General features: G+C 33.9%; 1 protein-coding gene and 1 long non-coding RNA gene across 5 annotated transcripts; one reads left to right on the forward strand and one right to left on the reverse strand.

The window, feature by feature from the left end:
• The first annotated feature begins 10 nt into the window (after window positions 1–10).
• Window positions 11–25,435, forward strand: LOC117212429 (protein bfr2). Of its 3 annotated transcripts, none has more exons than XM_033457270.1 (7): window positions 11–617; window positions 2,939–3,237; window positions 4,669–5,145; window positions 14,942–15,228; window positions 15,375–15,596; window positions 15,885–16,172; window positions 23,977–25,435. In XM_033457270.1, exons 2-7 carry the CDS (start codon window positions 2,943–2,945, stop codon window positions 24,124–24,126), a joined length of 1,719 nt encoding a protein of 572 aa, XP_033313161.1. In that variant the 5' UTR covers window positions 11–617; window positions 2,939–2,942; the 3' UTR covers window positions 24,127–25,435. The 3 variants fall into 3 exon arrangements, with proteins under 3 accessions (XP_033313161.1, XP_033313176.1, XP_033313167.1); XM_033457285.1 differs by having other exon boundaries at window positions 4,669–4,932; XM_033457276.1 differs by lacking the exon at window positions 11–617 and having other exon boundaries at window positions 2,931–3,237.
• LOC117212443 lies at window positions 1,822–3,037 on the reverse strand. Of its 2 annotated transcripts, none has more exons than XR_004488464.1 (3): window positions 2,925–3,037; window positions 2,042–2,338; window positions 1,822–1,973 (listed from the first exon to the last, which is right to left on the reverse strand). It is a non-coding gene; the product is annotated as an uncharacterized LOC117212443 (long non-coding RNA). The 2 variants fall into 2 exon arrangements; XR_004488463.1 differs by having other exon boundaries at window positions 1,822–1,979.
• Window positions 25,436–25,886: the final 451 nt, after the last annotated feature.

The raw sequence follows: 25,886 nt of genomic DNA on the forward strand, positions 1-25,886 counted from the left end.
TCTAATCAAATCTAATCTTGCCCAAATAAACCTTCTGGATCATTTTATTATAGAAAATTTACGGGAATCTCTCTCAATAAACATTGACACTAAACTTTTCTAGAAACTAACGGAAACAAGAGGAAAACCAGTCCACCCAGCCCTTCGATTGCAACGAAAATGATTTATCGAGGAGCGACGATTCAAACGAAATCTAAGGAAAATAGCCTTGCAGCTCCGGGTATTCATTGGATGGGAAACGTTCTGGATGTTTTCGCAGCGTAGTAAAGTCGGTGCACGCCTCGGCCCGATCCTTTTACTCAACGGCACAATGCACGTTCTCAAGAAAGGGAGAAAACGCAACGAGAGCCACGTGGAGAGAACACACGAAGAAGGTGTAATACACACCATGTCGTCGCCAAGGAAAGAGGACGGCGAACGAGAACGAAGGAGGTGGAGAGGTGAGCCCGGTATAAAAGGGTCGTTGCGAGCCGCCTCGTCTGTTTTAACACTCTCACCGGGTCGCTCGGTGGATATCACGGAGAACTCGTGTCGTTGAACGACCTGGACACATACGCTTCACTTGAACAGGAACCATTATCCTTCGTCGAACAACGAAAAAAGAAGCGGGAAGTGAGGTGAGTCGAAGGAAGTCAGCTTAGCGAACCTCCCTTATCGGAGTTCTAATCTTCAACCCTCTTCTTCGATTCGTGGACGTTCGTGGAAATTCGTGGAGCAAGTGGGCAAACGTGGCGCAGTTACCCTCTTTCGACGATCGAAACGGATTCGGTTCCATCGGTGGATGTATACGTATAATGTCACGGATCGAAGACTCTACCAATATGTTTCGAGAGAATCTTAGCAGTGATGCTGTGTGCAACGATAGTGGCTTAGCTCTTGTCATGTGGTAACCTCGGTAACTCGTTGTGATAGTTTGCGAACCGATATTAGTTGTTATCGCATAGGGGACCTTCTACTGTTCAGCTACGGATTTTTATCGATATTTGTATTTTTCTGGATATAACTAAGCAAGTGGAACTTAAACAGAGATCCGTTTCAACGTCTAAATCTTATGATAACTTCACTTTTCGCAATATTTTTGCACATTATGTGCATTCTGTACATTTTTACAGATTAATGTTCTTAAACGCGTAAACACCCATAGCTTATTTATTATATTTCTCACATTTTGTCAACCAGAGCTTGAATACGATCCATTGCGCTAACGCGATTTAGGGACGAAGATGAGGAAGTTACTTGGATTTTGGAAGTACATATAACAGGAGTTTGGTTCAGTATTAGATTATTATCTAATAAGCAATGCATGGTTCCTCTGGGCTTTTTTTTTGAATGGTGAATTTTCTTTGAATTCTTGAATGAGATTCATTATGATAGGGATTTCTCTAAAATATGTATTGATAAACTTAGTAGAACAATGACAACAATTATACAAAATGAAGATTGATATCGACAGCTTATTTGCACCCAAGATATCTAATGTAAAGAAACGATACTTCTTATGGATTAATGTAATAGGGAACTCCACTATCTGCAATCGTGAATAACTAAAATAGCTATAAATAATAACTAGAACATTCGTATAAACTTCTAATAAAAGCTAAATACTGCATATCTATCTCGTACATAAATAGTAAGCGAATTTTTGGTGGTCTTCGTTCTTTCAGTTTTCCTCTTTTTGTTTCTTTCTGTTTGAAACAAATGGATGCACTTTTTAATGATGAATTTCTCGTGAATTTCATGTTCCTCTTTTCTCTCACTTCTTTTTGGAGAAAGATAATGGAACATCGAATTACATTATACGTATATGGGCACTTCGTTTCTTCTTATTTTTCTCCTCTCTTTCTTTATCCTCGAAGAAAGATCAATGCGTTTGTATTTTTATTTTTTTTGTTTCCCTATTTACTTTCTTCATTTTCACACTAAGAGAATTAGTCGTGAATTTCCTGGTTTCTTCCCTTATCCTTTTGATTTCTCTATTCCTGGAAAAAGATAATAGAATGCGTTTCTTTGAACGATGGCCAAGTAACGTTTATTTGCCTACCGTTAGCCGTGAGAATACGACTGCATGGGAATCCTGATGTCGCCAGTCGAAGGTCAGAATAATTCCAGTGTCAAATGAAACTCTTTGTTGGTCCTGGGAAAATTATGTTTCTCGTGGTTACGTTCTTCCTTTATTCTCGTAATTCAGTTAACGATATCTTCATATATTATGCAACGATGCTTGCATTCTTATGAGGATAAATAGAATTGTAATGACAGTAATCTATTGTAAAATCTCTACTTTCATTAATCGATTAATCTGATATTTTCTTCTTAATTACTTTCCTCAATTAGTTTTCTGTAAAAAATATTATTTTCTTCAGACTTGAAAATGTAATTAGGAATTTAGTTCTTAGTTAACTAAGTTAATAGATTCATATAATCCTTATACTTTTATTTAGATCTTTTTATAGAAGAAGTTAAGGTCGAAGCAGAATAGAGTATGAAATAAGTGGAATAAATGCATTCGGATATCTAGAACGCGGTTTATCAAGCAACAGTAATTTGCAATTTGAACGTGACCCCGTTTTCCACAATATCGAACAGATGGAAACTTAAAAAATTTCCTACGTGCTGGCAGGATTCTTTTATTTCCCCACCGTATCCAGGAATAAGTGAAATATTTCCTTCTCGTTGTCTCCACACAAAGGTTCTTGTTTCTACACAAATAGAACTTCGAAAAAGGAGAAAATATAAATTAAACATTTTGTTAGAAACAATCTTCAAACTAACAGAAAATTCGAAGAATAAAAGCTATCTTGTTTTGATAATACTTTACTAATTATTATTTACGAATAATCAAATTAAAGATCATTTAAGAATATAAGAATTATTTTAAAAAACGTAAACAAAATTGTAATGGAAGGAATTATTAAAAAATGTACTTTTCGTTTTCCAGAAAAATGAAGTTGGTGATAGCGTTGGGAGTATTGTGCTGCCTGGCGGCAATCGGAACCGCATCGCCGCTGCCAAAAATCTCAGCGGCGACTTCTACGTCGAATCAGGTCGCAACCGGAAGACAGGCGACGCAGCAGCCAGCAGCAGTCAGCGAAGACGACGACGATGACGACGATGACGACGACGACGTCGACTTCGATATCACGGGTGACGACGACGATGACGACGATGACGACGACGATGACGACGACGACGATGATGCTTCCGATTATTTCGAACGTTTCATCGAGGATATATTAGGTAGGTTCCATTTTCTTCGTTTGCAATTGGAAAATAAGAATTAATTGAAAGGATAATAGAATCAATATAATTAAAATATTTACTTATATAGTCAATACAAAATATAAATATAGTCTTATCCATGAATCATAGGAAAACCACATTCAAAATAATTTGAATACGCAAATTTTTGATTAGTAATAAAAATAATTTAAAGAAGTATCTCTAGAATAGAAATTATACTGTTATGAAAGTAGCACGCTTGAAATTTCTATATTAAGGAATGTTTAGTCATTTTTTCAGGAACAAATCACCATAAAAAATTTTGTAAAATTTTACTTTCAAGACTTGAAAAACATGATTCGGAACCTATAAAAATGTGCCAGGAATTTAATAATCACATCGGTTTATTTGATAGCGAAATTTCAGTTTTAAAGTATGGCTCGTGATATTTAATTATAACGAGTTCAAGTTAATTATAGAATTCGAGTTCACTGGCCGATTAGTCCATTTAATGGCTTTTGCTTTCTTCGTACGGTTATCGGAGATCCGTCAATAAGATTTCGTTGAATCGAACAATGGGAAGGATCGCGGTGCGAATGTGCCAGCCGTTACACAAACATTAAACTTCAGGTTAGCGACATGTCCGACGGAAATTCTGGTGCGTTCACGTAGCTGTAACGGTACAAGATACTTCAAACTCGCCCGAATTAACATAAATCGACGGCGACTCCAGTTCGAAAAGAATTTCTACGCGCTACTTCTTTCATATCGACCCACATACGAAAAGATAAATCGCAACTGCCAACATTTTTCGTTACACGATCATTAAAGATGGAGAAAACGACAGTTATTGTACTATATATAGTATTATACACAATATTTATACATATTATATATATGTACTATATATAGTATTACACATAATATTTCAACAAGTTTATAATCCATTGCTAATTTTATTTGCTAATCCATTTGCTGGTTTTGATTAAAATTTTCATTCATTCTTGGTATACTGCCAAGAATTCTAGTCAATCATGTATACAATTAAGAAATAAGAAAATTTTATTAAACACTCTGATCCTTAATTAAATAAAAAATAACCCTAAAAAATATTTCATTCAATCATCAGGGTACCCTTGCACAATTCAATGGTAATATTATTAGCAAAATTTTATAATTCATAAATTACAAGTTATTAATATTGATAAATTCTTTTGCATAACAGTAATAACTTTGCTAGTCATTTGATTATCTTGTTTAACATAAAATCTCAGACGTTTAAAGAAGAAGATACTAATTACTAATATAAAATTACTAATGTTACCAATTGCAATAATATTATCATGTGCAATCTTCGGCAGTTCCAAAGGAACACAATTTAAACAGAAATAAATAATCGGAAAGACACGTGAAAAACAGCTTCTATAACCAACAAACCATGAATTGCAGGTGAGGAGGACGACGATGACGACGACGATGAAGCCACCCCTGTAGAACCAGTGGCGCCAGCAGTGGCGGCGCCAGTAGCGTCTGCACTTCCGGCGGCTGTCGAAGCCGATTTGAACGCCGCCGCCGCGGAAGCGGAGCATGCAGCAGAAACCGCTGCGGAGAGCACAGCCGTGGATAGCGAGCCGACAGCCGTCGAGGAAGACGAAGGAAACGCAGTGGGAGAGGGGCAAGCCGTATCCGGTATCCACGAAACCGGGCTCGAAGGTGCGGAATCCGTGTCAAATCCTGTCCACGTCCCAGCCGTATCAACGAACGAGGCAGATACCGAGGACGATGATGACGATGACGACGATGACGAGGACGAGGACGACGTCGATCTGGTATACACCGAGGTCGACGATGACGAGGACGAGGACGACGAGGACGATGAGGATGACGAGGACAGCATCGCCGACATCGCTGGCGCCAGGCAAGCACGTGAGTTCAAGGGAAAGAGCAAGAAACACAGTACAGGGCGTAAACACGCGCGTAAATCTCGCACGCGTGCTGCATCCCCTTCCTCGAAGGCTGTCGTTTAACCAGGGAGGAGGGAAACGAGTGGCAAGTCACGTACAACGATTCCTGACAATCACGCGCTCAATTCATTAATTATTCGACTCTTCGCGCCGTTGCGAAACGGTCGATGCTTTCTATGGGTCGTGTGGATGTTCTAGGTCAGACTTTTGCTTTGAGGTTACGTGTTCTATTATTTTGTTTGTCTTGGAAGAGGATATTTGGGAATGTTGTCTCGTGATGGGAACTTTGTGGGTTAAATTATTTTGATTTGTACGAATCTCTCAGAAACCAACTGTGCTTATTTTTACCTGCAAGTACATGATTAGTATTGAATTTCTTAAAGAATAGTTGACTTACTTTTATAGATTTATTTCTCGTAAGGAGATGATATATACAATAGCAAATACCAAATGTAATTTAAAAAATAATATCTGTAACATTTTTCAATTTATGTAGTATGAATTTCCTAGTTTCAATTCAGGGTTAATTTTATATGGGGCAATTTTAGAGTATTATAGATGAAAAGTTCAAGCATTTAGTTTCTTTTTGTGTGCACGTGTTTAAATATTCCCTAGGAAAAACATAAATAACCATATATGTACATATAAAGCTTCTTCTTTAAAACAAAAGTAACAAGCTCCAAAACTTCATAGAAGTTCTACACAATTGCAAAGTTCAAGAAAAACGAGACACCAATCCAAGGACCCTATTCACCAAGCACATTTTCAAGCAGCACTTGCATAAAACATAAACATATAGAAACATATGAACGGTCAAGAGTAATTCGTTCAAAATTAAAATTTCTTTACATGTGATCCACTTTACTCTTGTCCATTTAATCAGATGTTAATTATTTTCTACAGTCTTTAGAAGAAGAAAAGTAATCTAAGCAAAAGCTAGCCTAAAATCTGCCGACCACTAGAGCTTGCGCACTCGTTCATAAAAAGGCAAAGCTCCGATTCGAGAAGTTTTCATCCACCGATGCTGTTCGACATATTATTTCATTTTTGCCATAATGAATTTTTCTTGACAGTAGTTTCTGAAATTTTCTTCCAAAAAATAAAAGCGTCAACGCTTAAGAAAATTTTGGTCGATCGTTAAAAAGTAATTAAAATCGATCGTCGAAGATTCCTTTTCTTTTCTTGACTAACTACTTGTTGCTTTCGATTTGAAAATTCGCTTGAAAATCATTGAAACGCCCAGTTGTAGTGGTAGACATGTAACACTAGATTAGTAGAAGTAGCGGTAGTATATTTATTCTATTTATTAACGTGGATACCTCTACTCGAAGCGATTCGCACGTGGTCGAACAGCATGGTAAAGTCAATACGTAACATCCTGATGCCTTCTCGTAACTCCCAACCACGCGTTCTTCGGTTGTTCCAACGGAGCTTACACGATTTCCGTTTACGGTATTCAATTCTAACTGTTAAACCAGTAACATCGTGCGAATTATAAGAGATGGAATGTACATAAACATTTTGATTAAAGATTAGAGTTTTGAATGTGTTTTGAAGAAATATCTGTAAAATGTATTAGAGAATATAAAATCCGTGTTTTTAATATACACGTATATAATTACAAACTTCAATATCTGTATTTAAGTACATAGATTTATATTTTTTTTGAAAAGTACACAATTGGAAAAAGTAAATTAGGTAAGACATCGGGATGAAGTAGGAAGCTTGAGATAGAAAATTACAAGTAGATACAAAATATATGTATACGATGAGACTTCCGTATTCATGCGAAGTGAATTTCAGGTTTCAAGCATCACTATAGATGGTAGATACAATAAGTCGTTAACAACAGTAACTAATAATGAAATGACAGTTATAGCAAAAATTACCTAAGATAGGCTGTTTTTTCAATATTTGCTATATTGCATTCACTCTTTTTCTTCTTCTAGTGATAGGTGAAGTGAGGTTAATGATGTAGACGCGTATGACGTTAGGCTATTGCATCTGCTGACAATACGTCAAGAAATCATTAATAGCGCGGTGGGAATGTTTTGCAGTCACGTGAAAGCGTGATTGAAACAGTAGATAGGAAAGTTCTATAATATTCGTAATTACTGACACTGACCGTTGATTCAAGCTCTTATTATCACTATTTATTCTGTTTGAATCTTTCTTGATATACTATTTATATATCGATCGAGTGGCACTTCTAACATAATCTAACCTTAACCTTTCAGTCTTAACTTCACTTTTAATCTTCATTTGAAAAGAGATCTATAAATACGTTGCTTGTTAACTTTTTCATTAGTTATTTTAACTGTCTGCTTTAAACATCCAGTAATTATACACGCGATATTTTATCGGCACTTATCATACATATTTATCTTTTCTCTACCTATTTTAATAGCTACTCGATTGACGTACACCAAAGGTAACCTGTATACATCAAAGTTCACTTTTCATGTCGACTTTAATGTTGAATTACAGGATTACTGAATATAAATTGTGTATAATATTAAGTCCAGATATAACGTTAAAACAATAAATAATTAGCACTCATTACAGAGTAAAAGAATTAATATTCGTGAATTAAGCACATGAGTAAATCTACACAGCCACAGTAGTATTGATATATATATATATATATATCTGTAAAGTAGAGGCTACAGATTTAAAAACATATTATTTTATCGATACTTAAGTATATTAAGAACATATGTACATAGATCTTTAATTCCCTATAACAATTGCAAGTATTCCTCTCATACACATTCAAAACCCTAACTTTTATGTCAAAACAATGATCGATAACGGTATTACAAATGAAGTATTACAAACCTCTGATAGACAAATATTCGCGTGATAACGATTATAAAATGTCGTAATTAACATTAATTAGTAGAAACAAAAACATTTACTTTTAATCAAAAAACATTCGAAACTCGTGTAAGCGTTGTTGAACGAAGCTGTTGATAGCAAGAAAGCAACGGAACGAAGAATTCAAAGTACCTTTCGATCTGTACCTGCATTTCTTTCCTTTTCTTTCTTTCTTTCTTCCAACTGTTTCCAATAAAAGAAAAAAATATTTCGCACTTCCAATTATTTGCAACACAGTAGAGCGTTCCGTGAATCGTGTGATTCTAAAGCTGTATTTATGCTTCCTTCTCATATTTATTATATTTATTTGTCTTTCAGTCTATATTATATTAATTCATGTGAACTTTAGGATTGCAGAAAAAGCGAGACGTTTTACGATGTTGAATAGTTATGTGCGAGAAAAGATTTCTTTTTTACGGAAAACATAAATTGTACAATAGAAATTTGGATATTTATTGATCGACATAGAATGAAGGGAAAAAGGTACTTTGGCGATGTGAAGGAATAGGTATCATTTGAAAATATCTTAGCTTGGTGACCTCACGTCACGTATTTCTTTTCCTTTTCCTACTCGTTTATCGACTAACGATAAAACGAGGAGTAAAGGAGAGAATCCGTATGTCTTTACGTAAGAATGAGAGAAAGAGAGCCGTAAAGTGAACGATGTCATTCATTCGCTGAGTAAGCAATACCGCAACTGGCCACTCCAATTTTTTAACGCTGGATTTCTTTCAATTCTTCAACATTTATTTTCAATGAATGAACTTTCTTTTTCCTTGTATATATAAACAATTGGGACTCAAATCAAATTTATCTTATAATTTAAGTCTCCATTATAAATATAATCTTTTATTAAAATTATTTTAATTCAAATAATGTAAGAAACAAAAAAGAGAAAATGTGTATTTGTAAAATAAAATTGTGGCCGAGAAACGGTGTTGTTTATCGCGCAGGACTTGTAACAATTCTGTTTGAAAAGAAGCTTGTACAGAGATATTGTCCGTTCTGGATTGCAAAAATACAGATAACTTATTGTTTTTAGAAAAAAACAACAAAATAAATTGTGTGTCTCGCCTTTTTATTTCTGTCACCAATCGTCCGTGTTCAAACCAGTTCCGTGTATTTGTCCAGGTTAATCGTGATCCAGAGGATAACCTCTCTTTTCCTCTTTCCCTCGTTAATCGAGGGAAAAACGAGAAGAGGAACGATTATTCGTTTTGTTTTTCCACGTCTTGATACACCGTTCTAATTATGAATAATCTCCGGTATTAATCGTTTAGAGCTACTTTCTTCATTTAATACGTGATGTGCTGTGTCACTTAGCTCGGTTAACCCTTTGGAGCAATTATTTTCTATATTCCTATTATAGTTTTGAATTATTGGATCTTTTCATTGAATTGCTATCATTGGACAATTATTCAATTTCTTGGAGTTTGATACTTCAGATAGTATTTATTAATATTTATATTCTATAAAGCTTTTAGATAAAATATAATTTTATTTAGAAATGATAGGTATAAAAGAGGTTAGGTTGGGCTTAGGTTATCAATTTTTCTATAAGTATTATTTAAAATAGTGAAGCTAAGATATCTTGAATGAAATTACATTGAGAATACATTTTTTTTTTTTATTTATCAATTGTAGTAAAATCGATCTATTAGAAAAAACAGAACAAGTTTTAGATTTTCTAATAAACTGAAAAGAAGCGATCAAAGAGAGAGAAAGATAATAATAACATATGAATTCAAAAATTAATAATACGTAAAAAACTATGCAACGTCCAAAATTTTCTATACTCATAATCATAGTGTATATGTAGTATTATTAAATATCTATATTACTAAATGTTTAGTATTTATTTATAAAATACTGTAAGAAGACGAATTACGTTTGACCATATAATGTGCCTCTTAATTGGTGTCATTTGCAATTGATATTATAGTTATAACTAATTGCTCTTCAAAGGGTTAATGATCGTTGCCGGAAGCCTTTCCTTTTACTTAGGAATCCTTTGCTTGTCTTGTCACTCGTTCGTAGAACTATTTAATGTACCCCTTGCTTGCAATTTCTTTGCCTTATCCTTGACGAGTAGATGCACGTGTTTGGTGGACGGCTTTATGACGACCGACGGTCACGTATTACTGGACAGTAGCACGAAACTTTGGGCCTTTTTACACGCATTCCACACCTTTTCTCGTTTGTACCAAAGCACAGCATCACCAGAACAATGCACAATATAATGTAGTGTTAAAAATTACATCTGCCTATTACGTGCACGGTGAAGTTAGCACACAACACTTTATAGTGCTACATTGAGTATTGAACGTACGATGGATGTTAATTTTCTCTTCCCGCTTTTTCCTTTTCTTTTTGTAGTATAAATTTACCTTGTAGTAGTAGTACGTGTAAAATCATAGTATCTGTAGAGCAATGCATAAATAGTAGATCAATTAGATGGCATAATATTAAATATTTATTATGCGCACATAGTAACGTTATTACAGAACAGGTTAATGTTAAATGTAATTAAGGAACGAATATTGATCGTCTTTCTTTTTCTAAGTGAAAGGTTGTAGTTAGAGTGGAATTAATATAAGCATATTATATAATTATAGGTATATCATGCTTGTACGTGTATTTATTTGCAAGCAGTGTGTTTAAACATTCATGGCACATTGGATAATTATTAGTAGATTATTTCCCATATACGCGTGTAATTATTTAATATAATTTATTTCATGAAATAAAAGTAGGATAGCTTGATACTTTTTACATTTTAGGAAAACGAAAGAATTTCTTATTAAAGACGCTGGTCGAGAGTTTTGACTAAGAATCTTCTAGAAAAATGAGAGATTCTCTTACAATTAGCGTTAGAAATTACGATCATCTTTCTTAATGCTGTCTAAATTTGAAACTTCGTAAAATTTAAATTAAAATTATTTAGTTCATTTACTTTGGTTTAACGATACATTAATAATTCAAACTACTCTCGAGAGCCATTTCCTGGAGCGATACATTTTTCACGTTACGTTAATCACCTTTCATTTATTTATAATTTACTCTATATGAAAAATTCTCAACAAAAAACACAAGCATTAGCTCGATTCAGGAATTTAATTAAAAGGAATTTAATTTCAGAAAATTACATTTCGTTTATAAAAGCACAGCGTCTTCTCCTAGGCGAAATAGAAAGAATTTAATTAACAAATGTAACTAAGCTGGAAGACTTAAATAAGCAATATGCAATTTAAAAAGAATTTAATGAAAACATTCAGCTAAAGAAAAAAATTAATTAAAACGGAATTGAATCGAATTAAGTAACGAAAAGATTAAAAGGAATTTAATTAAAAACTTCAAACTAGCGACTGTAAAACTACAAAGAAGAACTAAATATTAATCTTTAAAAATTATAAAAAGTTTCCCAACGTAATGATCATCATCAAACGTTCCAACAAAATAGCGCTCAATTACTATACTGAATAAACGAGGCGTATGTAATTAAGCGCATCTTTATTTTCTAAGTAATAAATTCCGAATGTTTGTATGTTTGTATGTTTATAGGAAATTTAAAGGTGCAAAAATGCACAGTATTTATAATATACCAAACTATACAAGGTGTCTGAGAAGGTCGGGACAAAACTTATTAATCACGCGTTAATGAGGCCAACTGAGTAAAAAAGGTTCGTATGAACTTTATGTCCAGGAATGCTCATTTATCGAAGAGTTGTAAGCGTTCAAAGATTTCCGTGAAAGTTGTTCTTATGACTAGTTACACAAAATCGCAGATAGACGCAAATGCATTTACTATTATTTTCATAACAGTAGGATTATTCGAAAGGGTTCGACGATTGGTAGCCTGCGTTCTTACAGAAGAAAGAAATCGCAAACATATCTTATAACTGACAAAAAAATTAATAAAAATTCTTCGAACGCTTGTAACTCCTCGATGAAGCATTTTCGAACATAAGTTTGTACGAACTTGTTTCACCTACGTGACCTCATTTCCACGTAACATAAGTTTTGTCCCGATTTTTTCGGACATCCTGTACATATACATACATATACAAAGCAGCCAAAGTACAATACTCGTTATCGAAGTACTTAAAAAATACGAATTTCCATACACAGTCTACGAATTAAATTTCGTCGTGGAACGATCGTTCGATTCGGCTTCAATTAATTTCATTCGAATTAATCGAAGAAGAAGAATGCGAATGATAGACGCGAAACGAAACGAATCGTAACGAAAGAAGCGGTACGTTGTGACGCGTCAAAAATTTTAATTAAACGAAGCTGGTCGAGGCCAATTAACTTTCTACAGGACTCCGGCTGAGAGGCCAGATCCAATAAAGGTGTGACCGGGTTGAAATTTTTTCTCAGCTTTCACCAAGCACTCGGTCCAAAACAGAACGAGGCCACTGACCCAGAGTACGTTAAGCGTAAGCGTGCGTGGCGGTGCGAAAGAGTTCTCTCGTCCATGACCCTGACCCACACCCAAAGTCATGGCTGTCTCTCGTCCCCGATCACCGGCCACGTCATTCTATTTTCTTCTCGCATTCCCAATCAGCTGCAATCGATCATTGACATCACATCTCTTTTGAATCTTTTCAGTCTAACGGGGCTTAGTTAAGTTTCAAGATTTTGTTCGGTTGAATTAAATTTTGCTTTTGCATTTTTTGGAGACTTCACATTTTGTGATTTAATTTTTAATTGTTTAATTTATAATTTTCTAATTTACATGTTAGAAGTTTAATTGAATCGAGGTTTTTTTTTTTTTAGTAGACTGTGACGAAATTTAATTGACGGAGCTCGGGATTTTTCAATTTGAAAGGAGCTTCTTTGGTCGGATTGTTACTTGTTCTTCGATTTTTTCGGGGAGCTTTAGAGTTTGTTATTAGAATTTGTTCCAGTTCCATGAGATTCAATTCTGTTTCTAGAAACTTCGAATTTTTTCATTTCCAGCGAGTTTGATTGGATCAAATTTTGCTTCTAGAGAGTACTGAGGTTTTCACAGATTTACAAGTTCTCCATTTGGAACAGGTTTAGGTAGATTGAACTTTTCTCCGCATCTCAAATTTGTTAACAATAATTAATCAATGTTGTTGCATTAAGTCCTAACGTAAATGACATATATTGTAATAAATGTAAAAGCACGAAGCTCTTATTGGTAACATACAACTTATGTTGCAACTCAACATAACCTACAAATAAACTACATTTACTAGATATTTCTAAAAATACTCGACACGGAATTTTGCTGAATGAAACTTCACGTCGCGTCTATTTCTAATTGGCCGCGGTCTGAGTATTTGGATCCTCGCGAATGACCAACCGTCCGGAAGAAAGTGGCTGGAATAGGATCAACAACCGGGGAGAGTTTTTAGATAGACACGAGGAATTTTTGTCCGTATGGTTGCACGCGCTGACTAGATAGATCTGTAGGTGAGTAGGAAGCAGGTCGTGGCCCAGATCGAAGACCAGTTCAGCTCCGCAGGAGGATTCCGATATACCGTTAACATTGTCGCTCTTTCTTACGAACTTAATTCATCGAGGTCGCCACACGGAAGTTTTTTTCTCGTGTCGATTCATCGCATAGCTTAACGCTAGCCACTATCTTAGAAAACAAATGCACGGCGATTTGAATGCCCCGATGCTCGACCATTAAATTGCATTAGCTCGCTGCCAAGAAACGCGATCGTTAACGCGATTTCACTTTGGATAAATTGATCTGGTAATTGTCCGATATACGGATAGATGTGAAATCGATTCGCAATAATTTGAAATTCTAAATTACGGGGAAGTGTTACGACGTACTCTTCGAATTTCGAATTCGTTGCATTATTTACTAAATGGCTGAAAGTATGTGCGAATGTTTGTTACAAGTTGATCGTGGAAAATGGGTCGTTGACATTGAATCACCATTGTGGTCGATAACCTGGCAGATGTTGAAAGCTGGACTTTAATTCGATTATGGACATTGTTGGGAGCTCTCGTAGGTCAAATGATTCTTTCTTGATTGACTATTCGAAATCAAAATCTAAGTAACATATGAATATAAATAAATAGAAATGCAAATATTTAAGCAATATTATAAATGTTAAATAAATATTTAAATATTAAAAATAAATTTTTATACAACGCGGATTTTTAAATTTGAGGACTTTAAATACGAATAACAAATTAAAATAAGAAGAAGGATACTTAAATCGTGGATCGCTAAATTGTGCGTTACAAATGTTAAATAAATATTTAAATATTAAAAATCAATTTTTATACAACGCGGATTTTTAAATTTGAGAACTTTAAGTACGAATAATAAATTAAAATAATAAGAAGAATACTTAAATCGTGGATCGCTAAATTGTGCGTTACAAATGTTAAATAAACATTTAAATATTAAAAATAAATTTTTATACAACGCGGATTTTTAAATTTGAGGACTTTAAGTACGAATAATAGATTAAAATAATAAGAAGAAGACTTAAATCGTGAATCGCTAAATTGTGCGTTACAAATGTTAAATAAACATTTAAATATTAAAAATCAATTTTTATACAACGCGGATTTTTAAATTTGAGGACTTTAAGTACGAATAATAAATTAAAATAATACGAAGAATACTTAAATCGTGGATCGCTAAATTGTGCGTTACAAATGTTAAATAAACATTTAAATATTAAAAATAAATTTGTATACAACGCGGATTTTTAAATTTGAGGACTTTAAATACGAATAATAAATTAAAATAATAAGAAGAATACTTAAATCGTGGATCGCTAAATTGTGCGTTAATAAATTGAACATTCTCCGTGTTAAGTTTCAATAGATGTTTCTGGAGAGAAATGAAAATTAGACAACAACAATAAATTGATAAATTTCAGGAATGATGCAGTCGGAACCAAGCAACGACGTATCGGCGATTTACGTGGCGAAATACAATCGTTTCGTGGACAACATCTTAGGAAGAATTAATAAAATCTTACGTAGCAATTATGACCCAGTGACGGTGAAATTGTCCAATGCGAATGCCAAATCGAAGTCTGGTAAACAGAAGAGCAAAAGCAAGACGAAGAAGAACAATAGCAAGACTGGAATAAAGAAGAGCAATATGGGAATAGTTTCGGTGACCACAGAGAAAATTATCGAAGAAGTTCCTGAAAACACACAGGTATAATAAACTTGAATTACGCTATTAAGAACAACATTTTCATTTGAAAGAAACCATATTCACTAAAACAGAATCCTGTCGTTGAAAATTTAATCATCGGTGTTTTAAAGTAAATTTTAAACTGACTAATTCAAATTCGTTTCTAGAAAACTCTGGAGGCCGTTGAAAATACGACTATGTCAGCTGCTATCGTTGAAAAGGAAGCAACTACTATCGTATCTGAACTTCAAGTGTCAAGTAGATCAAACGTGGAGACAACCACAAAATCTACAAACAAACGAGTATCTAATTCGAATAGCAAAAAATCAAATAAAACTCGTGCTGGAACGAAGAACAAAACGAAACAGACTAGCAGTAATAAAAATAAGGTAACAATCATACTGTTACCTTAATTAGTTTAATATACTTAAAATTCAGTCGTTGAATCTGCTCCTTGCAACACCCACTTTGTAGATTTTTGTCTTACATTCGCTGTGTACATAAGCGGCCCGATTTCTTTTCTTTTTTTATAAAATATTATTTTCAATTCTCTTGCAAAAGATATAATAGTTCATTTTCTTGTAGACCGAATATGCACGCGTACACGTGTACTTAAAAGTCTAGGAAATAACTTTTACGACGAATAAAATCAAATAACATTTCTTATCAATTTCCAGACAAAGAAAAATAAACCAAAGGCGAGAGCCACACTTTACGGACTCGCGAGCCTACAAAGATCCGGGGACGTGTCTGTGAACATGATGAGCGATCACACCATGATCAAAACGAGATTTACTCTCGGTCCTTTGATACTAAAGGTTGAAAAGGAATTTGGTAGGGCTGCAAAGAAGGAATTGAGAAGCGCGACTGCTACCACTGCCGAAATGTCGGGTAAACTGAGTCTTCGAGTTCTTCATGGTGGTGCAGCTACCCTCAATTCCATCCGCGTTCTACAACCTAAACAGGTAACTAGCAAATAACCTTAATTATCACTAAAAGAATAACCAATCTTTCGTCTTTAACTCCTTATGCTTTAGCGTATTCGAAAAAATGCATTCAATTTTTTATTATTAGGAGACTGGTGAATTTAAACAGAAAATTTTGTTGTTTATTGGTAAGACAGAATATCTCTTTATATATAATTTATATTTAAAGAGCGATCTCATGATTTGCTCATTTCTAAAATTCTTTTCATGCAAATTACATGGTCATCCGAATGATCGCATTATCTTGAACTAGCATGTGAATACGTGCTTCGAACAATATAAGAATATCTTCCATTCTGTTTTGCTTTTTTATTTGGTCAAAACTTTCTTCAGTAGCTACGATTTAGATAATTTTTTCAACTGGTTTTTTCCTCTCGCCACTTTTTAACTATTCCGTTACGTGACTCTTATCGCGGAATTTTTAAGCAGATACAGCTGAACAAAACTATTTATATGTACATCTGCCATCTGGTTCTGGCTGCTTTTCATCTACCAATTTCATAATCGCACTTTACGTTCTCTTCGTAATATTTTTTTTTTCATATCAACAAATATACATAGGATAACGACCTTTTTAATTAAGATAATCGGTCATTGAAACACCAAGAATCTTCTAACTAGATGGTAGAATATACTTCGTCAACATTGAATCTAAAATCAATTTTCTTGAAGTAAAACATAATTTTGTATTCGATGGTAAATCGAGACTTCAACAATATTCAACAATATCTGTAATTCTTTATGGGTTGTGTATTTTTACTATCAGAGTCGCATTAATTTTTTAAAGCGTCGAATCGTATTGAATTACATTCTGTTTATACGTTGGATCATCTAATGCTCTTTATCTCACATCATAAATGCTTCACTAATGCCTTCGACTTTTCGCGACGTCTGCGCCAATTTTTCTGCCTTCTACGTTTACATGATTACATGGAATGCTAATTTCACTTTATATTGACAGCAGAGGCATGCTGCGTTCGAATAATGGGACGTTTAAATAGCACGTGTCTGAATACGGCAAATTCCCAAGATCATTCATATTTATGGATCGTGAATCGACATATTCTCAGGAGTGATAGGATTTTGTCCGGTTTCAATTTTTATCAAACACTTTGTGTAGATAAAAGTTTGGAGAGGTTGAAACATGTTAGGATTTCAAAGGACATCATTCTTTTATAATATCAATATTCAATAACAATTGTACTTAGAAATGAAAGTTACAATTAGACCACGGTGTTTTATGCAAATTTATATTTTTATGGTCACAACTAAAGAAACAGAACAGAGATTAAACAGAGATTTGTTTTGTCTATCGAAAACCATGACAAATATAATATTCTACATATTTCTGCAATTTGTGTTTTATATGTATATTTCAAATGTCACGTAAATGCATAAAAATCCGTAGTTTGATTACGATTATAACGTCCTCGTTTCTCAGAGAAATGTAGCGTCAATTTATATTAAGAAGTTCGTACGGGACGCAATTCTTAGCGGTTTGCTGTAACGTTTTTGTTGAGAATTGTGGATCTTTGAGGCCGAAATAATGTTATAGGAACGCTAAATTTATACTGAGGATTAATATTAAAACAATGATGTATTTATTTCATGGACGATTCCTTGTATATTCATCGATACATATTTGCACGCGTCTCAGCACTTTCTTCTATACCCGACTGTAAACCGACTCTTCGACGGACCTTAACCGACCCTTCGACGGACCTTAACCGACTGAAGAGTTTACATTCATCTGTTTTCGAAACGCTTCGGACACACATACTTGCACACACTGATATTCACATACAAGTATCTCTACTACGCATTTAACCTAGTCCAGCACAGAAAATTATACATACCTCAACAGTTTTCACCGCAGCAATTTCCTACTGCGTTTTAAGCTCGCTGCCCACGAGTTCCACGAAGCTTTGCCGCTTCATAGGAGCGTTTTATTGGATATAACGATGCGTCTATGCCGATGTGTAAAACGAAGCGTAAAATACATCTTGTCATGACGCAAATGCGTAGCGATGAAAACGGTTCGCTGTTGTTTCGTGGACAGCTGTATATTACTTTACGATGACCACTGCATGGAAGCGTATTCTCAAGCTAAGTGTACACTTGCTATGAACAATTATCCGCAGATACATGTCGCAGCTAATTAGCATCTGCCTTTCTACGGATTTTTCAGGAAAGGCAAATACCGACTGGTTGCGTATTGACACGTATCTGCCAACAATTGTCTTTCAGTGTATACTCAGCTACAGCATCGATGCGTCTAACATGCATCTAGGAAGCGACCCTTCGTTTACAACGGCACCTAAAACGCAATGGCAAACTGCCTCGCGGCGGTGATGTCGTCGCAAACCGCTCGTTTGCACCGGGTTTAACGGTTCGCAGGCAATAAGATAATAAAGCGCACCGAGTTCAAGGAAAGGAAGAAAAGTTATGCTAATTCCTAACATCCGCGTCGTTGCGGTCTCCCCCGTTATAAACGGTCGTCTATCGCTTAACGTTGTAATATTTCTAACTTATGGTTTTATGATCTCGCGCTGTAACGATAGTATCCGTTTAAAAGTACGACAATGAACCTACTGTTTTCAAATTTGTAAAATTATCTTCGTTAAGTCGAATGAAGATTAGAGCATATAACAATCGGACTTTGTGATTTATTCCACTGATTACTCGAACGACGAAGGCTTCTATACGCGTTGAAACATGTTTGACGACGCATGAGCTGCTTAGGTTTCATAAGATCCGCATCAGTCTGAGTTTAGTTCCGCGTTACCGATTCTTCTGAATTTTTGCCGCGATACCAACATCGGGACACGTCTTCCACGATGTCTGATTATCTTCCAACTGCAGTATTACTATAACAGGATTACTATAATATTTTTATTATTTTTATTTTATTTAATCTTAGTCTTTCGGCTTTGGACGACTTCCAGATTACATCTCTTATATTGCCTTTACTTATGTCTAACGCAATTACTATAATATAAATATATTACTATAATAGGTACTGATTACACAAAAATTAAGACTTAGAGACTAAAGAGAAATAGACAAAAAGATGGTTAGTCGAGAGAAACGGACGTTCTAATTTCGCGTTATTAAAAGAACTCCAGACGAATGAATCGTAGAAATCATTCGCGTATGGATGATTCTGCTTTTCAACGTCTATTGGGTAAGATTTGCCCGAAGATCAAGGAACAGAATACAATGATGAGAGTCTAGGATCCGTGTCATCCTCTACACGTTGAGATCTGCGTTCCAGTTGAGCGTTGCTCGCCGATTAAGACAGGGTTCTGATTTACATTATAAAATATATCACGAAATCTAAGGATCAATGCATGCATCGTGACATGTTCCAATAGAAAGCCTCAACGTCATACGTCAAAATCGATAAATATTAGGGACATGTGATTTCTTTCGATAAGTGATAATATCTCGGATGATTAAACATTCGTTTGATTAAACGATCGAATTTCGAGGACCTCGGTAGTTGGGCCAAAACGCAAGTAGTGGATTCTTAACGGTTAATCGGAAATTAACAATCGAACAAGTACTTATCGTTAACTGTAGATTGTGTTGATTTCAAATCATTCGTTATATTTTATTCTTATCATATTCGTCTTTTTTTTCGATATCACTGTTATGATTACAAATAAGCGAATAAACGCAGTTTATCGATATTTACATAGCTGAATCAGAATTTAGATAAATGTCATATTAAAGATCCGACTATCGATCAAATTATCTGCTTAGATACACAACAAAATTGATGTTAAAGTTTTCCATTTTAGTGTTCTATTTTCCCTTACAGTCGTTTACATTCAATTATATTAAGTGGCAGAGTACTTGGCAAAGTTACTGGCAGTTTTCCATTTTAGTATTCGATTTTCCCTTACAGTCGTTTATACTCGATTATATTAAATGACAGAATACTTGGGAAAGTTACTGGCAGTTTTCCATTTTAGTGTTCTATTTTCCCTTACAGTCGTTTACACTCGATTATATTAAGTGGCAGAGTACTTGGAAAAGTTACTGGCAGTTTTCCATTTTAGTATTCGATTTTCCCTTACAGTCGTTTATACTCGATTATATTAAATGACAGAATACTTGGGAAAGTTACTGGCAATTTTCCATTTTAGTGTTCTATTTTCCCTTACAGTCGTTTACACTCGATTGTATTAAGTGGCAGAGTACTTGGAAAAGTTACTGGCAGTTTTCCATTTTAGTATTCGATTTTCCCTTACAGTCGTTTACACTCGATTATATTAAGTGGCAGAGTACTTGGAAAAGTTACTGGTAGTTTTCCATTTTAGTGTTCTATTTTCCCTTACAGTCGTTTACACTCGATTGTATTAAGTGGCAGAGTACTTGGAAAAGTTACTTGCGTAGGTATTATAGTTAAACCATTACGCTCTGTGTTATTTAATCACTCCTATTGTCTTCCCACGTAAATTGATTTCGTTGTGAAATCTTTCAAACATTCTTTATTACAAGTTATGATATATTAGGTATTGTTTAAGCATTATTTAAACTTGTTAAAAGAAATATATGAAAAGAAACAGTTATAAGGTATTAAAAAATATATAATTTGATAAATTTCATCGAATATATACATTTTAAGCTAATATTCAATAATTTATAATTTAAAATTCAAGTTAAAGATGAAAATTCGTTTGATAGAATGGTCGTAAATGAGCATTGACCTCGATCATGAATAAGCAGAGGTGGGCCAATTCTTCGGCCTCTCGGATTATCAGATACATGTCACGCCACTGAGTTCTTATTCGTCGAGAACTTTCATATAAAAAATTAATAATGCATTCGCCTTAGTTGAATATTTTACTGTCGCACAAGCCACTCGCTGAAGTGAGAAAAAATGAGCAAAAAATTCGTTACATAATAGAATCAACCTTTTATCGGTTTCGTTTCTATATCCGTAAAAATGAGACACACTAGGAGACAAAATTAACAGATATATCGTCGGTCTTCTCTTACGCTATGTCGATCGAAAATAAGCCAAAGATATAGAATAGCAATTTTTCACAAGACGCTTTGCTTGCGAGGAAAAATGATTTGATAATTTATCGTACGCCGGTACGATAAATATAAATTATACATAGATTATAAAGTAACGTTAGATACCAAATAATTAATATTAAACGTTACAAAGTAATATCTCGTCGATATTAAATAATAATATTAGATCAGAAGTGCAGAAACACGTTGAACGAAATATACTATGAAGTGTCATCGTTCGACCTGTTGCCTCATTCATTCGAGCTTCGTCCGATTAAAAGTTTATATCTTCGAATGTTGCCACTTTCTTACATAACTTAATCATTTCGATGATTACATTGAGAAAGTCTTTGCGAGCCTCGTAAGCTACTTTCGATCGCTGTCAACTTTCTGCCGTCAGCATCTTATTAAAATAAATGATAAATAATACATTTACTTTTTGTCATACCAATGGGATTATAATAACATATACAGTATTATACCTACCCTAAGGTTATCTGTTAGCATGTGGCATTCTAAGTTCAGTGTCTCGGTGAATATCTCTCAATATTTTTTGTCAATTATGCATTAAAGATGTCTTCGTGCCGGCAGAACAAATATTCTTATATTTTCTATTCAAATCGTGGCTGAATACCATTAAGCAATCTTATATACATTAGCATATAATTTAAGCAGTTAAGTTAAGCATTATAATTCATTACATTTTATTATCGTTCGCTAAATTTAAAAGTTAAATTTTACTCGCTATATTAATATAGTAAGCTAATACAATAGTATTACTATATTTACTATATCGAATAATATCGTTGATATAATTATTGATCTAATTACTGTTATATATTATTAATATTTACACGTGATTACGTAATTGTTCTTAAACGTTACTTTATGAACAATAGAATTAATTTCCAATTGTGTCACTGGGTGTGAATTGTTGCTTTATCAATTTCATATGCATCTTATCTAGTTTACAATATGGTTCTTTTTATGAGGTAATTATAATTTTTGTCTGTAAGAAATGGTAATGCCATTCTGCAGACGATCACCAAACGATTATTATCTTCTTCAAACGAATCAGTACTTTTGGCACGTGTTTTGCACGTTTATCTTTATCAAGCATTGCCTCTTTAGCAACTACATATACATCGCTATCTCTCAAACACGTTTCCGAATATTGTATAATACCACGAGTTTTGTCACGAGTAAAAAACTGCCTTAAAAACCTATCTCTGATGACTGTCTTCCGTTTATCTTCTATTTGATGACTCTCGTTTAAGCCTTTGTTTGTCGTTTGATTCACGTGGATCCATTTATCGACTTTCTTTACTTTTTCATTTGTATTTATGTATCGTTTCTTTTTAATTTATTCATTTTTCTCTACCTTTTCTATCGTTTTCAATTTTCCGCTATCCTTTATATTTTTCATTTTCTTTACCTTTTTCTTCATTCTTTTCCTTATTTTTTACGCTTTTCTCCTTTCTAATACGTGATCTAATAAGTAATTCTAATCCTGCCAATAAGCATAATGTCAAATAGAAATAAGTATAATTATACTTATACCTCTACTACTTTTTCTTTTCTTTTCTTTTCTTACCTTTCACTTGCTTCTCTCTTCCTTTTTCCATTTTCCATTTTCTTCGCTTTCTCGTCCTTCTATTTTCCACTTTCTTTTCTTACCATCATGGGACTATAAGTTTTCACGCATGCGCAGGATATCTGAAAGTGCAAAAATCCACGGAATCCACGTAATATGAAAAAACGTATAAAACGTACAAAGTATAGAGTTAGGATATTCAATGAATAAAACAATTTCCTACCTAAGTTCCACTCTTTCGATTATATTAAAATATGAAAATATGTATTTGTATTAATATGCGCGGTCTAATTACCATCAAACGATAAATAATGATAAAATGGCTTACCATCGTCTGAAGCGCTATTTTTCTTGCTGTTCGTCGTGTATTAGTTAATGTACAAGTAATTATCGTCAATGGCATTCTTCCAACTTCCTCTTTTCGTTCATTGTTTCACGAACAATCATCATCCTTGGATTTCACGAACCAGCTTGTTGAATTGTCTTAACATTTACATAAGCCCGTTGAAATACTAAATTTAAAACTGCCAACAATTTTTACCATACATTATCCACGTTCGAAAGAATTACGTCCGATAACATTGTTAGCATTTAATTCACGTGTGTTACAGAAAGTTTCTCCTTCTTTAATCTGCTGTGCACCAGTCGACGACAGCGCGAAATTTAATGAATTCAGCTTCGAAAGAAAGCACGTCTCACGCGCGGATTCCAGATCGTCTCGTAAATATTGTAGATTCTCATTTCTATAGGAAATATCTTACGAAAGAGAATAAGATGTCCGATAGATGAGAGAGATGGAAAGTTTGAGAAATTGTCGGAAGATGGAGTTTCTCTAATTTTTACGTTTCGCCCTCGTTCCCGTTTCAATCGACGAAAAGAATCGAAAATGACGTAAACCAAATATGTAAATATGTCATTTCTTCCAATTTGAAACCAATTACACACTGAACTAAAAATACTCAAATTTTCAAAGGTAACCGATACTTTATAAATGGTTTTAAAAAAAAAACAGATATTTCATCTGTAAATCCTGCAAACCGATGCAATCTAATATCATCACCATCGAAGTTTCAGATCCGAAGACACTGAAGTTAACTCGAACTTAATAACTGCGACGATTACGTGAACAATTTGTTAATCTCGATGTTATTTGTTAATTAGGTGCGAGTGGAGAGCGCGGACGATCACGACAGAACGCGCGAATTCGTCTGGAAAAGATCATCGCACATCGCTCATTTAGTCTCGGAGAAATTATCATCGGCCACGAGGTCGATGCTTCGACCTCCACCTGTTGCAGTCGCCGCCGCTTAAACCTTCCTTCGCATCATCGTTGGTCTTAATGAAAACCTTCATCCACCATGAAAGCGGACTTCTCTCTTTGTCTTTATTTCTTAAATTATTAGACCGCGGATTTTTATGCAATTTCATATTTTTGCCAAGAGAGATCTAAAGAAACGATATCTAGTAATAGTAGTAATAGTAATATGTTTCGCCTATTAAAAACTATGATCATTCATACTTAGTGTATTTTATATATTTTTGCATATTGTACGCGTTCTGTGGATTTTTGTATTTTTAAATGTTTATCAGAAACGCATAAAAGTCCACAGTCTGTGAATCATTATTCGTGAGAGCAGTCTTCTCTTTATGGTATTTGCGTTTGGTTTTATGGCTGTTTGTTTCTCGAATCTAAAGAGAATCTTCTGTAATTTCGTTACCTTCGAATTGCGAGAATTGGATGCTTTCGTTGGATAAGAATTTAAGTAATAATTGATTCTGAATCGTTTTGAATAGATTAGTTAACGGAGTATGTTACATAGTAAGTAGAAGAGTAACCAAATTTATTGGTTGAAATGTTATGAAAAAAATTAGAGTGTCGATGAATGCATTTCAATTCTCGATTGGCTCTCTAAATATCTCGGTATACGTATCTGTTATGCTTCGTGCGTCATTGATAGAATTCACGATGTTCGTTATAGATAATAGTTTGATTAATTGGACGATGATAGATATTGATAAACCGTATGTAGAAGAGTGTGGAGTTGCGGCAAAATTAACGTACTTTCGTACCTTTTCGCTTTCCATTATTATTATCTAAAAACTGACAAATTTCTATTACTCAGATCTTGTGTTTTGGCTTAGATATGGTTTGAGGATTTAATGTTACAGTTTTATATCACTGGTTTATATTTTTAAAGGTACAATTTATTCATTTCTCTCTTTTTTGTTTTAAACACTGGGAATTTTAAGAGTCAACAAATAGCAAACTGCTTATCCTTCCTTCGCTTCATTTTAATAACAATTTTTGTAAGAAAGAACGAAGGATAAACTGGTTTTGAAAGAGTTATGCATTTTCATTCTAGACCAATATTCGCTATTAATTTATTTATTTATTTCTAGTAGTTTCTATGAATCATTTGCAAAGTCTGAAACATTTTCATGCTGCGATATCGATGTAATCTGCATTTATACCTATTGTTTTATGTTACCCGATACTTAAGACAATTGAGCTTACATTTATAAAAAGATTCGTTGTAAAATGAATAAGTCAACTTTTTATACTGTTTTAATGATATTCTATCAATATTTATATATCAATAAAGTACTTTAAGTAGATTTACACCGTTGAATTCTAATTTATCTAAAACGACAACCCTGTTAAAGACAAATTTAAAGATCCCAGAAGGATTATCAATACAAAATTATAATTCTCATTTTGTTTTATCATGTTTATTCATTTTAAAATAAGGAAATGATTTGTGACATATCGTCATTGAAACTAATGGACATGCAAAAGGCACAAGTGACTTCTCTTTTGATTATATTCCATACTTTTTTATGCAGTTTAAACTAAAAATAGAAGTGACTAAATAGTTTTATCGCAGAATGTTATTAATATTTTATGACATTCGTGACACATGTATTTAATATCTGAACATATTAAAAAATGACAAACGCAGGATATTTGAACAAAGAGACTTAAAATTATTCCACGATTTCTACTTTTGGTGAGTAAGTAACGTACAAATATTAAAATTTAACTAAGTACAATTTACTCAATGATTTGCTTT

The sequence above is a fragment of the Bombus bifarius genome, unplaced genomic scaffold (genome assembly GCF_011952205.1).
Source record: "Bombus bifarius isolate JDL3187 unplaced genomic scaffold, Bbif_JDL3187 scf7180000007970, whole genome shotgun sequence".
Lineage (NCBI taxonomy): Eukaryota > Metazoa > Arthropoda > Insecta > Hymenoptera > Apidae > Bombus > Bombus bifarius.

Coding starts and splice junctions, on each gene's coding strand:
- LOC117212429 (XM_033457270.1), top strand. CDS start 2,943: ATGAAGTTGGTGATAGCGTTGGGAGTATTGTGCTGCCTGGCGGCAATC. Junction 5,146..14,941: donor CGCTGGCGCCAGGCAAGCAC/GTGAGTTCAAGG, acceptor GATAAATTTCAG/GAATGATGCAGTCGGAACCA. Junction 15,229..15,374: donor AAGTTCCTGAAAACACACAG/GTATAATAAACT, acceptor ATTCGTTTCTAG/AAAACTCTGGAGGCCGTTGA.